Source organism: Stegodyphus dumicola, chromosome 1 (genome assembly GCF_044657685.1).
Source record: "Stegodyphus dumicola isolate Sdum_Otavi_A_Nest chromosome 1, ASM4465768v1".
Classification (NCBI taxonomy): Eukaryota; Metazoa; Arthropoda; class Arachnida; order Araneae; family Eresidae; genus Stegodyphus; species Stegodyphus dumicola.
In genome coordinates this window covers 176,417,277-176,433,350 of record NC_140768.1, presented here as the reverse complement: position 1 = coordinate 176,433,350, position 16,074 = coordinate 176,417,277, and the positions used below count along the sequence as shown (strand labels likewise).

At 32.8% G+C, this 16,074-nt stretch overlaps 1 protein-coding gene across 3 annotated transcripts in view; it reads left to right on the top strand.

Moving 5' to 3' along the window:
- tei (irregular chiasm C-roughest protein teiresias) overlaps positions 1 to 16,074 on the top strand; it is a 175,449-nt gene that overhangs the window by 135,699 nt on the left and 23,676 nt on the right. For all 3 annotated transcript variants that reach the window (XM_035370057.2, XM_035370058.2, XM_035370055.2), the window contains exon 7: positions 9,686 to 9,854. In XM_035370057.2, coding sequence (XP_035225948.1) covers positions 9,686 to 9,854 — 169 coding nt within the window. The remainder of the gene's footprint in view (positions 1 to 9,685; positions 9,855 to 16,074) is intronic.

Below are 16,074 nucleotides of genomic sequence, written 5' to 3'. Positions count from 1 at the left end.
ATTTTTTTAGTATTTCTAATGTCAGTTATATTCGAAAAGATAAACACATACAGAAATAAGTGGAGAGAATCGTGTTTTAATGCTGGAACCATTATCTCTTTCAATTGCATATTTATTCTTGTGGTTTAGCTTAAAAAATCTGTTGTGTACACCACAAAATAAGCAAATATACATGTGGCAATAATTATCTAATCGTTGAACATTTGGCAATAACTATCTAATCGTTGCCACATGTTCTATTCAAATACTCTAATATATCTAGAACGATGCATAAAAGAAATTAAGCAAACAAAACAAAAAGAACAGTTTTTCACAGTCGATTCAGTATTTCTCATTCAATTAATTCAGTTCTCACTTCGCGACAAGGCAAAAACACATAAAAACTCAACATATATGTATTAAAAATTACGAAGTAAATATTAATAACACTTAATCGAAGTAACACTTATTTTCTCGAAAAAATTCCAGAAAGGATTAAGCATGATTTAATTCGCAATAATAAATGAAGGCATTATCTTTGTTGTTGCGAAGCTTAGTCTCTCTAGATTGGCAACAAATCTACTATTCTGCTGTTTCAAATGTAAAGAAATATGTCTGCATGTTATTTAAAACTTAAGGTTTAACCGCGCTTAAACAGCTTTTAAATTGTTGATAATTTTACAAATATTGCTTGCAGATTTCCTAAAGTCATAAAACCTTAACCGGAAAATAAGAACAACATAATTCAATCATTTTTAAAGCAAAAAATGCACAATTTACAAACATATAAGAGTAAAGAAACTGAGATCACTGAGCCGGGTAACAAAGTGGATACATATATATAAATATATTTATATATGCTTGGTGCGGCCGATTGCAACCAAAATACGAGGTGACCATCTACATGTTATAGCAGTCCTATATACAAAATTTCAACGTTCTGAGGCTACTCGTTTTTGAGTTATGCGGGATACGTTTGTACAGACGCCACTAAAAATTTCTCTTCAGAATTCATTTTAAAGCAGTTTTATAATTTTGGGGAGGAAAAGGGTCTTTTATCAAAGTGGAAAAAAAAACCCTGTCTGTAGAGTATAATTATTTATCAGAGAGTACAGCATCATTTTTAAATTGAGACTATCTCCGAGGGACCATCCAATAATTTGCTCGTTTATATACATTTGTAGTCCGCACGAAAACTTAAAATCAAAGACACAAATGTATTCTGTTAAAAGTATATCTGTCGAAAGTAAAATTTGTGAGCTTTAAGTTGTTGCTTAAGCTGTTCTGAATGACATAAAGTTTGATATTTAAAATTTCGGCAGCACATTTCACGATACTTAACGATATTAGCATCATCGGCAAGAGTGCTTACGTAACCTTACATTGTCTTTAAACCCAACAGATCAAAATATTTAAATGTATAGTTATTACTGAAAGATTTTAGTAAAACTACATATTCTATATTTAAGACCAAATTGCTACTGCGCAGTTTGAGGTCTATGAAGGAACTGAGTGAGGTGTGTATATTTCTGTTGTACACTTTTCTTAAAAATATTCCAATAAGTTTAGTAATTAAAAAATTATCAATTTCAATATATTTTAAAATATATTAGAAACAAATTAATATTAAAAAGAAAAAAAGGATAGTCTTTGATTTTAGATAACCCTGATACGCAGTGTTCATAGTCACAGAAGAGATGAACCCAACAGCACAATCCTTGATTGCAAGTGTTTCACCAGTTTATAGTTGTAATACAGTTGTAAGGAATATGTTAATTTATCTAACAGTTAAATTTTGAGTTAACCCTTTGCGGCACAGTGTGCCCGGTCTGGACACACCTAAAAATTTCCTTCTGTACGCACAGAAAAATTGAATGAAAAAGGATTTATAGGTTACTATATATTACTCTGAACCTTCTTTATTTATAGTAGATGGCAGCTCAACACAAACCAATCCATATATTTTAGCCATGTTTAGTTTTTTTTAAGACTCTCATTTTCAAAGAAATCTTCCAGATTTTTTAGGGTATAAAAGGAATTGTTTGAAAAGAAATTTCTATGTTATTTTTTGGCTGTACGTTAATCTCCTTATTCTATATTAGTTTTAAATGGTTACCTTGAAATCTTGCCTAAAATCAAACGGCGAACCCTAGGTGTGCCCAGACCGGGCTCACCGATAATCTAGGACAACTGGGAGTCTATATTCTTTGTTTCTCTGCATCTCATCGGTCAGCTCATTGACAACAATGCACGTTTCAGCACTCTTTTCGAAGCTCTATTCAATCAGTAGGCCCACTTTGGGCACACCCACAGACTTAAAAGATAAGTGCTATATGTGATATCTGGCGACTGTTTGGCGATCAACAGAATGTGCTTGGCGCAGGTAGCCCTTCTCCGAAAAGGGTTAATGTATTTATTAAGAGTTGCATGTTAGCCTCGGAGGAGAAAGGTAGTAGATTGTACTATGCGGTAGGAGCGACGTACTGCTCTGAGTAACTATTATATTATGCTTGAATTATATATTTAATAAATGTTTGTTTCGTCTTGCTAAATGGTGCCTTATTAAACCACGAAGTCATCACAACACGCTCTCTTACGAGAATAACCAGAGAGGTTAGAAGCTTAGAGCGTTGAAAACGGAAGAGGCGTAAAGTTAAGCCTAACTAACGAAAGAAGTGTTCATTTGCAAAAGAGAGTAGAAATGTGAGAATTATTTAATCGAGAGTTTGAAAGGCTTGATTCTAAAGGAAAATAGAAGAAAATGTTCAAAAACGCAAAGAAAGAGGATTTAGTAACAGTTCTATTGGAAATTGGCGAAGAAGCATCCCCAGATTTGATGCTGGTAGAACTGAAACACAAACTCCAGAATAGCAAGGAATACATCGAAGATGCTGATTTCGTAAAAGAAATTCTGATTACTACAGTGGAGAATAGAAAAAGAAAAGAAGAAATGGAAAGAATGCAAATGGAAGAAGAAAGAATAAGAACAGAAAGAGAACACGAAATAGAATTAGCGAAGATTCGAGCAACTCAAAATGAAGGAAGTAGAAGTCCAACACCTTTAATCCAAAACACAGAACGAGATACCGAAATTTCCCTGGACAAGCTGATCAAAGGAGTAGAAACACTGACTATACCAGTACCGAAGAGAGCAGAAGAATGGAATATATTTTTCGATTCTATCGAAAGAGCATTTAAGCACAAGAAGGTTCCTGAAGAATACAAATCAGAAATATTATTGAAATTAATTGGAGAAAAAGCTTCAAATGTTCTTGTTTATATAAAGGAGGAAGATCTGCAAAATTACGAAAAAGGTGAAAACTCTTGTTCTGAAGGAATATCAACCTACTCCTCAAACCTGTTTAGAAAACTTCAGGAGAACTAAACGTTATTCCTGCGAATCGCATATCCAGTTCGCTTCAAGACTAACAGCTACATGGGACTATTACTGCAAGTCAAGAGAAGTAAAGGATTTCGAAACACTCAAGGAGCTAATTATTTCCGATAAATTATTCCAAGCTTTAGATGAAGAAACAGCTGCACACGTCGCAATACGCCAAGGAAATAAATGGCTGAAGCCTCAAGAATTAGCTACAGAATGTGATATTTATTTCACGGCCAAAGGAAAATCTTTCGACCAGGTTCGAAATGGAATTAAGCGATCACCGAGATTCCTGGATACAACATGTGCACAAGATAAATATATTCCGCCACCCATGAGAAAAGAATATCCAAAACACGAAAGATCTCACACGAGAAGAAAAGAATGTTATATTTGTGGAAATTATCAACACATCGCAAGAGATTGCCCAGACAAAAGAAGAAAGAACGAAACTGCAGTAAATAAGAAGGGAAAGGATGATTCCAAAACTCAAAAAAATTCAAACAGAACATCAAAAGAAGAAGCCATCGTAGCTAAAGTAGACTCATCTACGATCTGAATTCGCAGAACGCATCGTTCAACCACTGCAAAAAGTAGATATTTTTATTAACTCTGAGAAAATCGAAGCTATCGTAGACTCTGGAACGCAGATAACGATCGTATATTCATCGCTCATTCCAAATTTAGAGGAGAGAGAAGGAGGTAAAATATTGCTAACACCTGCTTTCGGACAACCAATTGAAGCAAAAGTTTGCCGTGTACCTATTTACCATAAAGATCATGGAAGCAATACATTTAATTTTGTGGATACATTAATTGCAGTGACTGATAAGCTAAATGTGCCTTGCCTAATAACTCCAGAAATATACGAACTGTTAATTAATCCTGCGGCAGAAGAACCAAACGCAGAAAGAAGTAATTACGGAAGCGAAAACTTACAAACTTCATTCGCCAATGCACAGTCAAACGACAGCGTCGATTCCCCCCCCCGCTAACGCTTATGGAGGAGAAAAACGAAGAGGAGGAAGGGGAGAAGGCAAGTGTTTATGTAAACACAGACTTATCGTCTGCTGAACGCCTTTGCGAAGAGCAAGCTAACTGTCCGTCGCTGAGAGAAGCATGGAAGCTAACAATAGAAAAAAAATGAAATTATTTATTTATTGATCATCTTTTACATCACCAAGAAAAAATATTAGGACAGACTGTTTTTCAGTTAGTGCTTCCGCTTAGTAGAAGAGCGCAAGTGTTGGAATTAGCACATAGTTCCATTTCGGTGCACATCTTGGAATAAGAAAAACAAAGGAGCGAATACGATATTCATTTTATTGGCCTGGATTAGCACAAGATGTCGAAACCTTTTGTAAAACGTGCAAAGATTGTCAGTTGAAAAGTCCAGAAAAGCGATCTGACAAGATTCCCATCACACCGGTCAGAAGGCCAGGATTACCTTTCGAAACAGTTAACATCGACGTTATTGGACCTATTGAAACTCCCTCTGCTAGGAAACATAAATATGTGTTATGTCTGATAGATCAACATTCCCGATGGCCAGAAGCCATTCCACTGAGAAGTTTGACAGCAAAAACCACTTGTGACGCGCTTTTGGAGATTTTCATGAGAACAGGAATTCCTAATACAATAGCTAGTGACAACGGAAGTAACTTTGCTTCAAAATTAACTAAAGAATTCCAGAAAAGACTAGGTTCTCACCCTAGGTTCTCTACACCTGCTTACAGTGCTTCAAATGGATTAGTAGAAAGATGGAACAAGTCCTTCAAGCAAATGTTACATCATGTCATCAGGACTGATCCTTCGAATTGGGATAAGCACATCCCATACCTGCTCTTTGCATACAGAGAAGTACCAAACTGCACCACGAGTGTCTCACCATTTCAGCTGATGTATGGAAGACAACCAAGAGGTCCTTTAGCAGTACTGAAGTCTTCATGGTCAGGAGAAATACCTATACCACCTAATCTAAGTGAATCGGCAGTGGATTACTTACAACTTTTAAAAATAAGGTTAAAACAAGCAGCCGAACAAGCCAATTTAATTGCAAGTGATAAACAACAAAAATATGCTGACTACTTTAATCGGAGATCAATACCAAAAAATTTCAAAATCGGAGAACAAGTTTGTTTACTCATACCAGATTCAAATAACAAACTCTATGCACGATGGACTGGTCCAGGAGAAATCGTGAATCATTGCCCACCTCATTCCTATAAAGTAAAACTACCTGATGGAAAGATCAAACATGTTCATGCAAATAAAATTAGAAAATTCCAAGCTAGTGTCAATGCAGTTGGAGTGATATTTGAAAATGAAGAAGAATTTGGAGAAATTATAACTTTGCCAGGAAAAGATCTCTCGACCCCCCTGAAAGATTTTAAAATAGATGCAAATCTGAATTTAGAAAATTTGAATCCGCAGCAGAGAAGAAAATTGATAGCTCTTATCGACAAACACCGAGCGCTATTCACCGGAAAGCTGAAAATAGCTAAAGTTGAAGCTCATAAAATTAGATTAATACCCAATATGGAGAGGAAGAAACCTTACATTTATAGGATTCCTGAAGCATTGAAACCCAAGGTCGATGAAGAAGTAGAAGAATTATTGAAATCGGGACTAATAGAAGAAAGTAATGCAGAAATAGCTCATCCAGTAGTTTGTGTAAGCAAAAAAAAATGGAGATATCAGATTGTGCTTAGATTATCGAGCTTTGAATGCAGTGACGAAGCCAGATGACTTTCCTATGCAAAATGCCATTGATTTAATGTACAGTATAGGAAGAGCCAACGTCATAACAACTTTGGATTTGCTGAAAGGATATCGGGCAATTCCCATGGAGGAACAAAGTAAAGAGTACACATCCTTCAAAACTCATCGAGGTCAATATCAGTTTAAAGTGCTACCCTTTGGATTAAGGAACGCAGCAGCAACTTTTCAGAGAGTAATGAATAACGCGCTGAAAGAATTTCAACAATTTTCAAGAGCCTATATTGATGACATAGCTATATTTTCCACGGATTTCGACACTCATCTCCGACATCTGGATAAAGTTTTTACCAAACTAGAGTCACTTGGATTTACTATCAGTTCGAAGAAATGTTCGTTTGCAAAACCTCAAATTAAATATTTAGGACACATCATTGGATCAGGAAAACATCAACCAGATCCCGAGAAAATAGAGGCAATCAAGAAGCTGGAAACGCCGAAAACGAAAAGAGATCTTAAAAGTCTGTTAGGACTATGTAATTATTATCGCGATTATATCCCAGGGTATGCAGAGATCGCCTACCCACTCATAGAACTCACGAAAAATAAACAACCGGAAATACTCGAATGGAAAGAAATTCATGAGTCAACATTTCAACAACTGAAGGAACGATTAGCGATGTCAACGGAGCTGATCACCCCAACACTGCAGGATCCGTTTGTCATTCAGTCTGATGCATCCCAAATCGGAATAGGTGCATGTTTGTCACAGCAAAGGGGAGAGAAGCAATTTCCCATCTGCTACGCGAGCAAGAAATTATCGAAACCTCAACAGAGCTGGCCGACTATAGAGCGTGAAGCTTACGCTATAGTATGGGCATTGAAAAAGTTTGAACCTTGGATATTCGGTTCATCAGTGAAAATTGTGACTAATCATAATCCTCTAGCCTTTGTAGTGAGAAATGCTCCGCAATCGTCCAAATTACAACGATGGGCCATAGCTTTGCAGAAATATAATCTCGAAATAGAACATTGCCCTGAAAAAAAGCTGTCAAACGCGGATGCATTATCCAGACTTCCCACCTGTGAACTTTAAACATTAATTTACTGTTCATCTTCACGAACATTTTGTATAGTTAATAATTAGATAGTTTTTCTTTGCTTTTCATAATCATTTTACAATTTTGTGCAAATAAGATGTTTATGTAATTTGAAATAGATAGAGAAATTATTGGATAACAAATATTCGAGGTAAGTGGTAAATTTAGATATTGTCTCCCAAGGATTTAAATCATGCTGCAGCATCATTAAGTAAAAAGAATGTTAAGAATATAATTATATATATATATATAATATAAGAAACTTAATAATTTTACTGTCATCATTGGAATAATACTAGGGTATATTTAAACATGTTTGTAAAAGAAAATATCAACTTGGTTTCTTTGAATTAAGAATTGATAAACTGTTACAATAATAATAAGGTTCGGAACAAGTGAAGTTAAAAATGATTTATCTATGTTTATATATAAAAATGTGTTATTTATGTTTATATATGTTTATGCAGTAAATTGAAGTACAATTGTAGGTATTATATTGCAAATGTCTATAGTAATTGATATTTGAAAATTAGGATAGAATGTATAAAAGTATATGTAGTTTTTTTTCTCTTTTTCACGTTGATCGCAAACAGTTGCTAGATTTTAGTTTCCAGATTGCTGATTGATTTGTAAATAATATCAACAACAATCTTACGACGGGGGTGTGATATCTGGCGACTGTTTGGCGATCAACAGAATGTGCTTGGCGCAGGTAGCCCTTCTCCGAAAAGGGTTAATGTATTTATTAAGAGTTGCATGTTAGCCTCGGAGGAGGAAGGTAGTAGATTGTACTATGCGGTAGGAGCGACGTACTGCTCTGAGTAACTATTATATTATGCTTTGAATTATATATTTAATAAATGTTTGTTTCGTCTTGCTAAATGGTGCCTTATTAAACCACGAAGTCATCACACTATATTCACAAAATTTTACTTGTGTACTCCTCTAGGCCTAATTAGACTGCCTTACCTTTTTTTTAATCAAAACTCCAACTTTAAACCGGAAAGCCTTAAAGTTACTTTCCTATATCTTCTTAATTTCAAGCTTACAAATTCCTGCCAGAATATATGTTTTAGAATTGCGTTTGAATGCAAATGAACCAAAGCTTAGTTAAACGAATCAGCAGCCGAATTTTAACGAAATGGCTACGAATCTATTTTCGATTGTAATTGCAATTTCCTTTTATCTCACATCCACAAAAGATGGAGTTTTCAATTTCTTTTACCTCACAACGTGCGCCTTCTGCTATGTTCAGGTTTTAATTAAAAGACTTAGTGAGACCTTCACAGGACTTTGTCGAACTTTTGCAAAAGAAACGATAATTGACTTCTCAGCCTACTAGAACTTGAAGAATTTATAAGTAGTTTTACATGAGTCAAGACTCTGTATGTTGAATTCAAGAAACTTATAAAGCATCTTGATCATGTTAAAATTATATCTTCTCCATCAAACTTTCAAAAAGTAAAATTTATCTAATAAACGGTACAGCATTGCATCGTTATCCGCTGAGGTAGGACGAATCCGAATTTTTTTAATGCTGTACATAAGAATAATAATAACAAGTAATATAAAAAATTTTTAAATTCCTACTTAGGTCAACAAAAAAATTATAAAAATACCAAAACAAAAGTTCTAAATTAAAAATTTAAAAAAATTTTTATATGTGAAAAAGCAGTATTAACATCAAGCGTAATCCACAACAAGTTTAAAAAACGGTTTTTGAGCTTGAGTGGATGAATAAAAAGTATTTTATTAACGACTGAAAATTTGAACAAGATATAGGGATAGTGTGAGTTAATAGTAGGAATTTAAAAAGAAACCTTTGTTTGATATTAAAAGTTTTGAATTAAAACAGAGCTTAAATCCACGTTTAAAGGAAATCAAATTTAAAAATACAATTTTTAATGCAGTTGTATTTTTAAAAGACTCTGTCTGGAATTTAATCAATAGATTTAAAAATTAAAATTGAATGTTGAGATTTATTTTCTCAGTTTAACTGAAAAAAAAATACATTTTAGTAGCTGATAAGACGTTTTATAAACCTCTAAATTCTTTTATAATCAAATCATCTACAAAGGACACAAGTTTTTAAGAGTTAACACTAAACACGTACCACTAAATGCTCTTTAGAAAGTTAAGAAAATTGTTTGAAGAATTCATAAAAGCATATTTGTAGTGTAACGTTTAGGATCGATTACAGCCGATATTGATAATTCAATTACCTATAAAACTGCAAAAATCGTGTTCGTTTTCAATGATTTTTCTATTGGATTTCTTTAAAAACATTCGTCCTAAAGACTTGAGTTCAACTGATTCAAAATATTTAAATGATGAAAAACACATGAAAATTCGAGTTTTCGAACCGTGTTTTCCAAGATTCATGGGATTAGAAGTTTCAAGTGTCTTATACTTAGTCACTTGTTAACGCGAAAATCAAATTTCTTATGAACATAAATTTTCAAAGTGTTGCAGTTAAACAGGTGTTTTTTGTGTATCCTTATTCTAGGAGACAGAGATCCCCAACTGCTACATGAGCGGCCTGGAGCTGCGCCGGGTGGAGGTGGATGATTCAGGGGAGATCTTGCTCATCGTGAAGAACGCCAACGGCATCAGCGATGCTCATTTTCTCCTCAACGTTACACAGGCGTCCTCGTTTTCTTTCTCCTCCTCAGCAGGTCAACCACTTCTTTTAATCTCCATCCTCTTTCTTTCTTGTTGCCTTAAATTACACTTTCATTTGCTTCCCTTTCCAGAGCTTAACTCTTGTAAACATTTTTCTTCGTTTTAAAATAAAAGAAAAACACAGATTGAAGAAAATAGAGTAGCTAGAACAAGATAATCCAACAATTTGTAATATGTCATGTTATTTTTATGTAAGACTAAGTGTTCTGTGTTACTCGAGACAAACTCTTAAGATTTAATACTTGTAATTTTATAAGAAACATGAATTTCTTAACGTGAGTTTGTGTTTGTGAGGTGCTGCTTAGCTTATCAAGTGCTATTTCTATCGTTGCATTCATGTTATAATTTAAGCAAATTTCTCAGTTTTTTGTTTTATAGCTTCATTTTTCAGTTCTAGATCTTTCACTATGAAAAATTTAAAATCAATGACAGAAATCCCACTTTAACGTTTTCTTCCAGAAAGGATCCTAGTGTGATTTAGCATTTTTAACTTGTAACATATCTCCTAAGTGGAAAAATGCATATTAATGTACACGTGCTTTCTGTAAAATTATTTGCTTAAATTTAATAATTATATTAACCATTAAGAAAAAAATAAAATATTTGTGTTGTAAAAGAAGTTCGTTTGCTTTTTGAAGATTAGGTGGAAAAAAATTTTTTTTTAATCTGAAAGGTTTCAGATTTTAAATTACGTCCAAAGGGGCGTTTTTTAACGTTTTGTGTGTTACCTTTATTTATTAAATATCATGTTCTTTGCACTTAAACCATAAAATCCAGTTCAATAGCAATGTCGCAAAATAATTTTAAAATGAGCCTATCTTTAGAATTTCCGATAAACAGTTCCGCGCGCTGAAGATTGAACGGTTTTGTTTTGCCCCGTAGAGTGTTGCCATTTGAAATCCTTGTGTTTGTTAATGAAAAATTAGTTAAAGTTTTACAAAATAGGAAATCGATCATAAAACAAATTCCAAATTTCAAATTTGATCTTCCACATACCCATATTCGCAGTAGGTCATTCAAAATTCGGTGGCTCTATGTACCGTTAATTTATCCCAATGCGAGAAATATACATACATTTATGCAGATTTTTCATTATTTAATTTTTTCAAATATAATGCAGGACTCTAACATTGGGTGGCAACAGTTTAAAAAGTAAAACGGACATTTATAGTGAACCAATGCAAAATCTCAAAACGAAAACAATAGTCCTTCAGGGACAAAGCCCCATCGGACTAGCAACTGCTTTAGTACATAAAAACTGATTTTTCTCAACAAAGTCACTCATATTTGCTAGGAAACCTTAATTCAAATTGCTATTTGCATAGTCATTAAACATAATTATAAATTAATTATTCTGATTAATTCTTAGTATTACTGCTAATTTTTATTCTAAATTAACTGTAAATAAAACTGTAATTGTTAGCTGTAAAATATTATAATTTTCAGGTTAATAATTATTGTAAATTTTAGGCTATTAATTGTTGTTAGTTATGTGGTCAGAAGAAGCTGTGTTTCGTACTATCTGCTTGCAGTCAGTCATGAATAAAGCATTCTACTGTTGTGTTTAACTATGGCCATGAAAGTTTCAGATGTCGTAAAAACATATTACCCTAGAATTTTACAACTTAATCTCCGAACAGATTTTACCTTGCATAAATCAGGTTTACATAATTTATATCTGACTTTCACATAGATTTTAACTAAACTGAATAAGTGCTAATTTTCGAGATTCATGCATTTGCCATTTATTCTTGCCTATTTATAATTTTAAAAGCACATAACTGAAAATGAAATTTCTATCGTGTTGAAAAGACTGTATAATGTATAACTGATTCAGAAAATACCTACCGTGGTTACTCAAACGTAAGACCCTCTTGAAAGTAAAAACTACAATAAATTTTAAGAAATAAAAATGTAGGTGAATATTTGATAAGAACACGATTCTGATTAGAATCATTTGTTTCTGATTAAATTCAAAAGCAAGTGTACGTAATTAAACAACTACTATAGCATAACTATTATAGCATAATAAAAATTAGTGGTACATTGTTTACTTATTTGTTTTTAGACATAATAACTAGTATAGGGGCTACAGACCTAAATTTAAATCGCTAAACTAGAGACGACAATTATGATTAGCGGTAATTAATGTATTTTAATTATGCGCGTTTATTTAGAATTTAATCAATGCAATTATTTTATGCAATATAAATTAAACACCTTCTTTTTATTGAGGAATTTTGTTTATTAAACTATTCGATTTTAATACCGTACTACATTTTAGACCAAAAATATAACCAAAAGAAGAATAGCTTACTTTCGAGTAATTACGGTATTGAAAATGTGAGAAGAAACACAGACCAAAAATTTTTTCTAGACTAAAAATACAGCCAAAAGAAAAATGTCTCACTTTTGAGTAACTACGGTATTTAAAATGGGACAAAATCATATTGAATTTGTAAAATATTAAAGAAACACTTTTAGTGTCTTTATTTTTCTTGATATTAGTAAACTAAAATTTTTTCTTCTTAATTACCAGTTAGAAAATCTTAAATTATGTACTGTAAGATAATTTATAGGTTTTATCATAGTTTTCGGTTAAGCAAAATTAAATTTCCTTAAAACATTTTAAAGAAAAATTATATTGATCATTAATTAAATTTTAAACCCTAAAAGCATTTTAGGATCTTTATTTCCTAAACTATTTTGTAATGTAATTTGCATTAACGTAATTAATGTAATTGCTATTAAATTACACATAAGCTCTTTTTTAATGGAATGCTCATGGAAATTTTCAAATGTTTGCTCAAGTTACAAACGCAAAAAAAGTAGCCTCTTATTTTAAAAATAATGAAATATTAATTTGTAGAATTTAGTTTTGGAAGCTATCATGCATAACGTATGAATCATTCTGGAATCATTATAACTCTCGAACCGTGCACATGAGGAGATAGGGATTTATTAGGAATCCCTTATCGCATCCTTAAACTGAAATAGTTTAGTTGACATCACGCTCGGAAGAATCTAAATTTCTTTATTCCAAGACGGAAATCATCCGGATGTAATCCACTTTTAGCGTTATCAAATCAGAGGACAAAATCTTTATTTTGGTATGTTGCATTTACTATTCCTAATCAGGAGATAAATATTTTGTATATGATGTATACAACATTTTCAGTCAACTGTAACCCTTAAAGTGTAATAAGGGTTAATGTGTAATAGCACTTCTATAAAATTATGTTAGTTATTTTTAAGTCTAAAAATTAGCTTCTCTAGATTCAGGAACGTAAAAAAAACATGCCTATTTATTTAAAATGTTCCCGTATTTATTTTAGAAATAAATGTTACACAGTTTTGCTCAAATAACAATCAAACCTTGTTTTTATGTAGAGTGCCCATAAATTATCACTGCTAATTAAATATTTGGCTAAAAATTCCTTTTTGAGATATTTTAATGCAGTTTGCTTCATTAACTAAAAACACTGTGCGTTTTGATTTAATTATTATTATTCCCATAAAATTAAATTAAATCAAAGAAACTGAGCATTTCGCTGAAAATGGCAAAGGATGTGTTTTTGTTTTTAAAGAAGCATCGGGCACTCACGTCTAGCAACACTTCAGACCTAAATAAGGAACTGAGCCAACAGCTCTACGATTCGAACATGGTATGGAATGTTTGTGGAATCTTAGATATCAAAGAGGTGAGCATGTACAGTTATCTCAAAGCAAGTATGACATGAAAATGAGTCGCGGCTTGATTCCTACATGTAACTACAATCGAATGTCTGTTAATAGATCCTCCTGTTTACAGGACGCAGTCTTATTAATTAACAAGTCTTTAATCCTCAGACCTTTAAACATGTACTCTCATTTAACGGACACTCTCAGGTAACAGACAAATCCTTAGGCTCTTAAATGCCCGCTTAACGTTTGACTGCAACAATCATACAGGCTTGCATTAAACCTTCATGTGTATTTCTTTTAACATAGGTGTGTGTGTGTGATTATGGCAAAGCCTCGAGGGCTATTTGCCTAAGGGGAGGGATGCCTTCGTGGAGGACTTTCTAAGGGAAACTGGCTCATATACACGTTACACATGGGGAAAACCACGAAAACGCCCGTGCATCCAGCCCGTTCGCGGCATTCGAACCTCGGACCAAACTACCAGTGTTCAGCGACTTTACCGCTCGACCGCTGGTGGGCTCTTTTATCATAGGATAGACGACATAAAATTATTTTAGAAAATTAATTTTTAGCGAAACTTTTAAGTTATAATCATGATTCATGAACACGTTGTATGTCTCTGAAAAACTGTCATTGTGTTGATATCATTTAGTCTCCACAGTACTGATCATTAATTTCATTTACGAAGTAATTGTATTTATTTAGAAAACTAAACAATTGTTGCGTATTTCATAAAATATTATGAGACTTTAATTTCTTGAACTAGTGCATTTAGTGTGATAATTTTATTTTGATTAGTAACACATTAGTAAAGGGTTTTTAATCAATAGCGAAACATGTTACAGAAATCATGTGAATAGTTATTTTAAAATCAATATGCGAAAAAGAAGTTTTGCTGTTTCAATTTGGTTTTTGTAGCTCTTCCTTTTTTCTCTCGAAGAACTCTTCATCTGAAACAATTCTCAGAGACCTTGATTCTCATGAAAAATTCATTATTATATTTTAATTATTATTTACATGTTTATAATACGTAAATTATTATTACTATATTTAATAAATGTAAATAAAGAAATATTTCTGCTAGTTTCGTTGCACTCATATGAAGCCTAAGTTTAATTTTTTCAGCCCGTTTGGACGTTTCAGCCCATTTTCGCCATTCTTGTCGTTAAACTTTGGATATTTGTATTTGAGTCTACCAATATGAAGTCGAGCAATATTCCCTTCTGAAACAATGAACTCACCTTCAGTTGAGAACGCATTTATTCTTCTGTTATTATGTAAGATAAATATATTCTAACTACGAAGTCTTTTATTAGTCCAAAGGGGCAATTTGCCCTGAAGGACTATTATTTTCCTTTTGGCATTTTGCATTGGTTCCCTATAAACGACCGATTCACTTTTCAGATTGTTGACACCAATATTATCGCCCTGTAATATATTTAAAGAAATTAAATAATGAAGAATCTGCATAAATGTATGTATGTTTCTCCCATTGTGATAAAACAACGGTACCTAGAGCGACAACGGTAACCATCCAGTTTTGAATAACGTACGTTTCCACCCCAATATGGGCATCTGAAAGCCCAAATTCGGAATTTGGAATTTGTTTTCTTATCGATTTCATAATTATTAAAACTTTAACCAATTTTTTTATTAACAAAATCAGCGAGTAATGGCAACACTCTACCGGGGGGGGGGAGACTTTTTACCTCCAACGCGCGGTACAGTGTATCGGAAGTTCTAAAGATAGGCTCATTTTAAAATTATTTTGCGACATTGCTGTTGAACTGAATTTTATGGATAAAGTGCGAAGAACAGGATATTTAATAAATATCGGTAGCACACAAAGCGTTGGGCGTAATTTAAAATCTGAAACATTTCAGAATTTGTTTATTTTAAATAATACATTTTCCCAAACACTTTTTTGATATTTTTTCCCAAAGGCTATAAATTGTCAACTCCATCACTTAAGCTGAAAAAAACATTTAGTTTTTAATTCTTTTTAATTTCTTTCTTTTTTATGTTATCCGAAATGCAAGTCTTGAAGTAACAATCCTGCAATCCAGTAAATAATAATCTTATATTGCAAAAACAGATAGGCCTAAAAACAGAAGCCATACTTAAAGGCCATTCAGGTTAATTCTATAATTTAGTAAGGCTGGCGGAGGTGGCTGTATAATTAAGTCCATTTATGTTGTAGAGTTCCTCTTGTTGTGCTAAATTAAATATCGAGGAACCTACTGAACTGTTAAGCGAATTATCTCTTAGTTTAAAATAACAGGAATTTTAACCTCAAGAAGGGTTAATTACGCTTTATTCACTCAAAATAAGATGAACAATCGACCCCTTTCTTCGGGCTTACAACAAAGCCTCCTCCACTTAAATAACTTAAAAGTAAGAAATAAGAATTAACTATATCTAATTAAGAGATTTAGATGCTTAAGAACTATTTTAAGTTATAAAAAACATAAAGCTTCAAAAGAAAATTCATAAAATGATTTAAAGAATGAAGCATATAGTTGTTAAAAA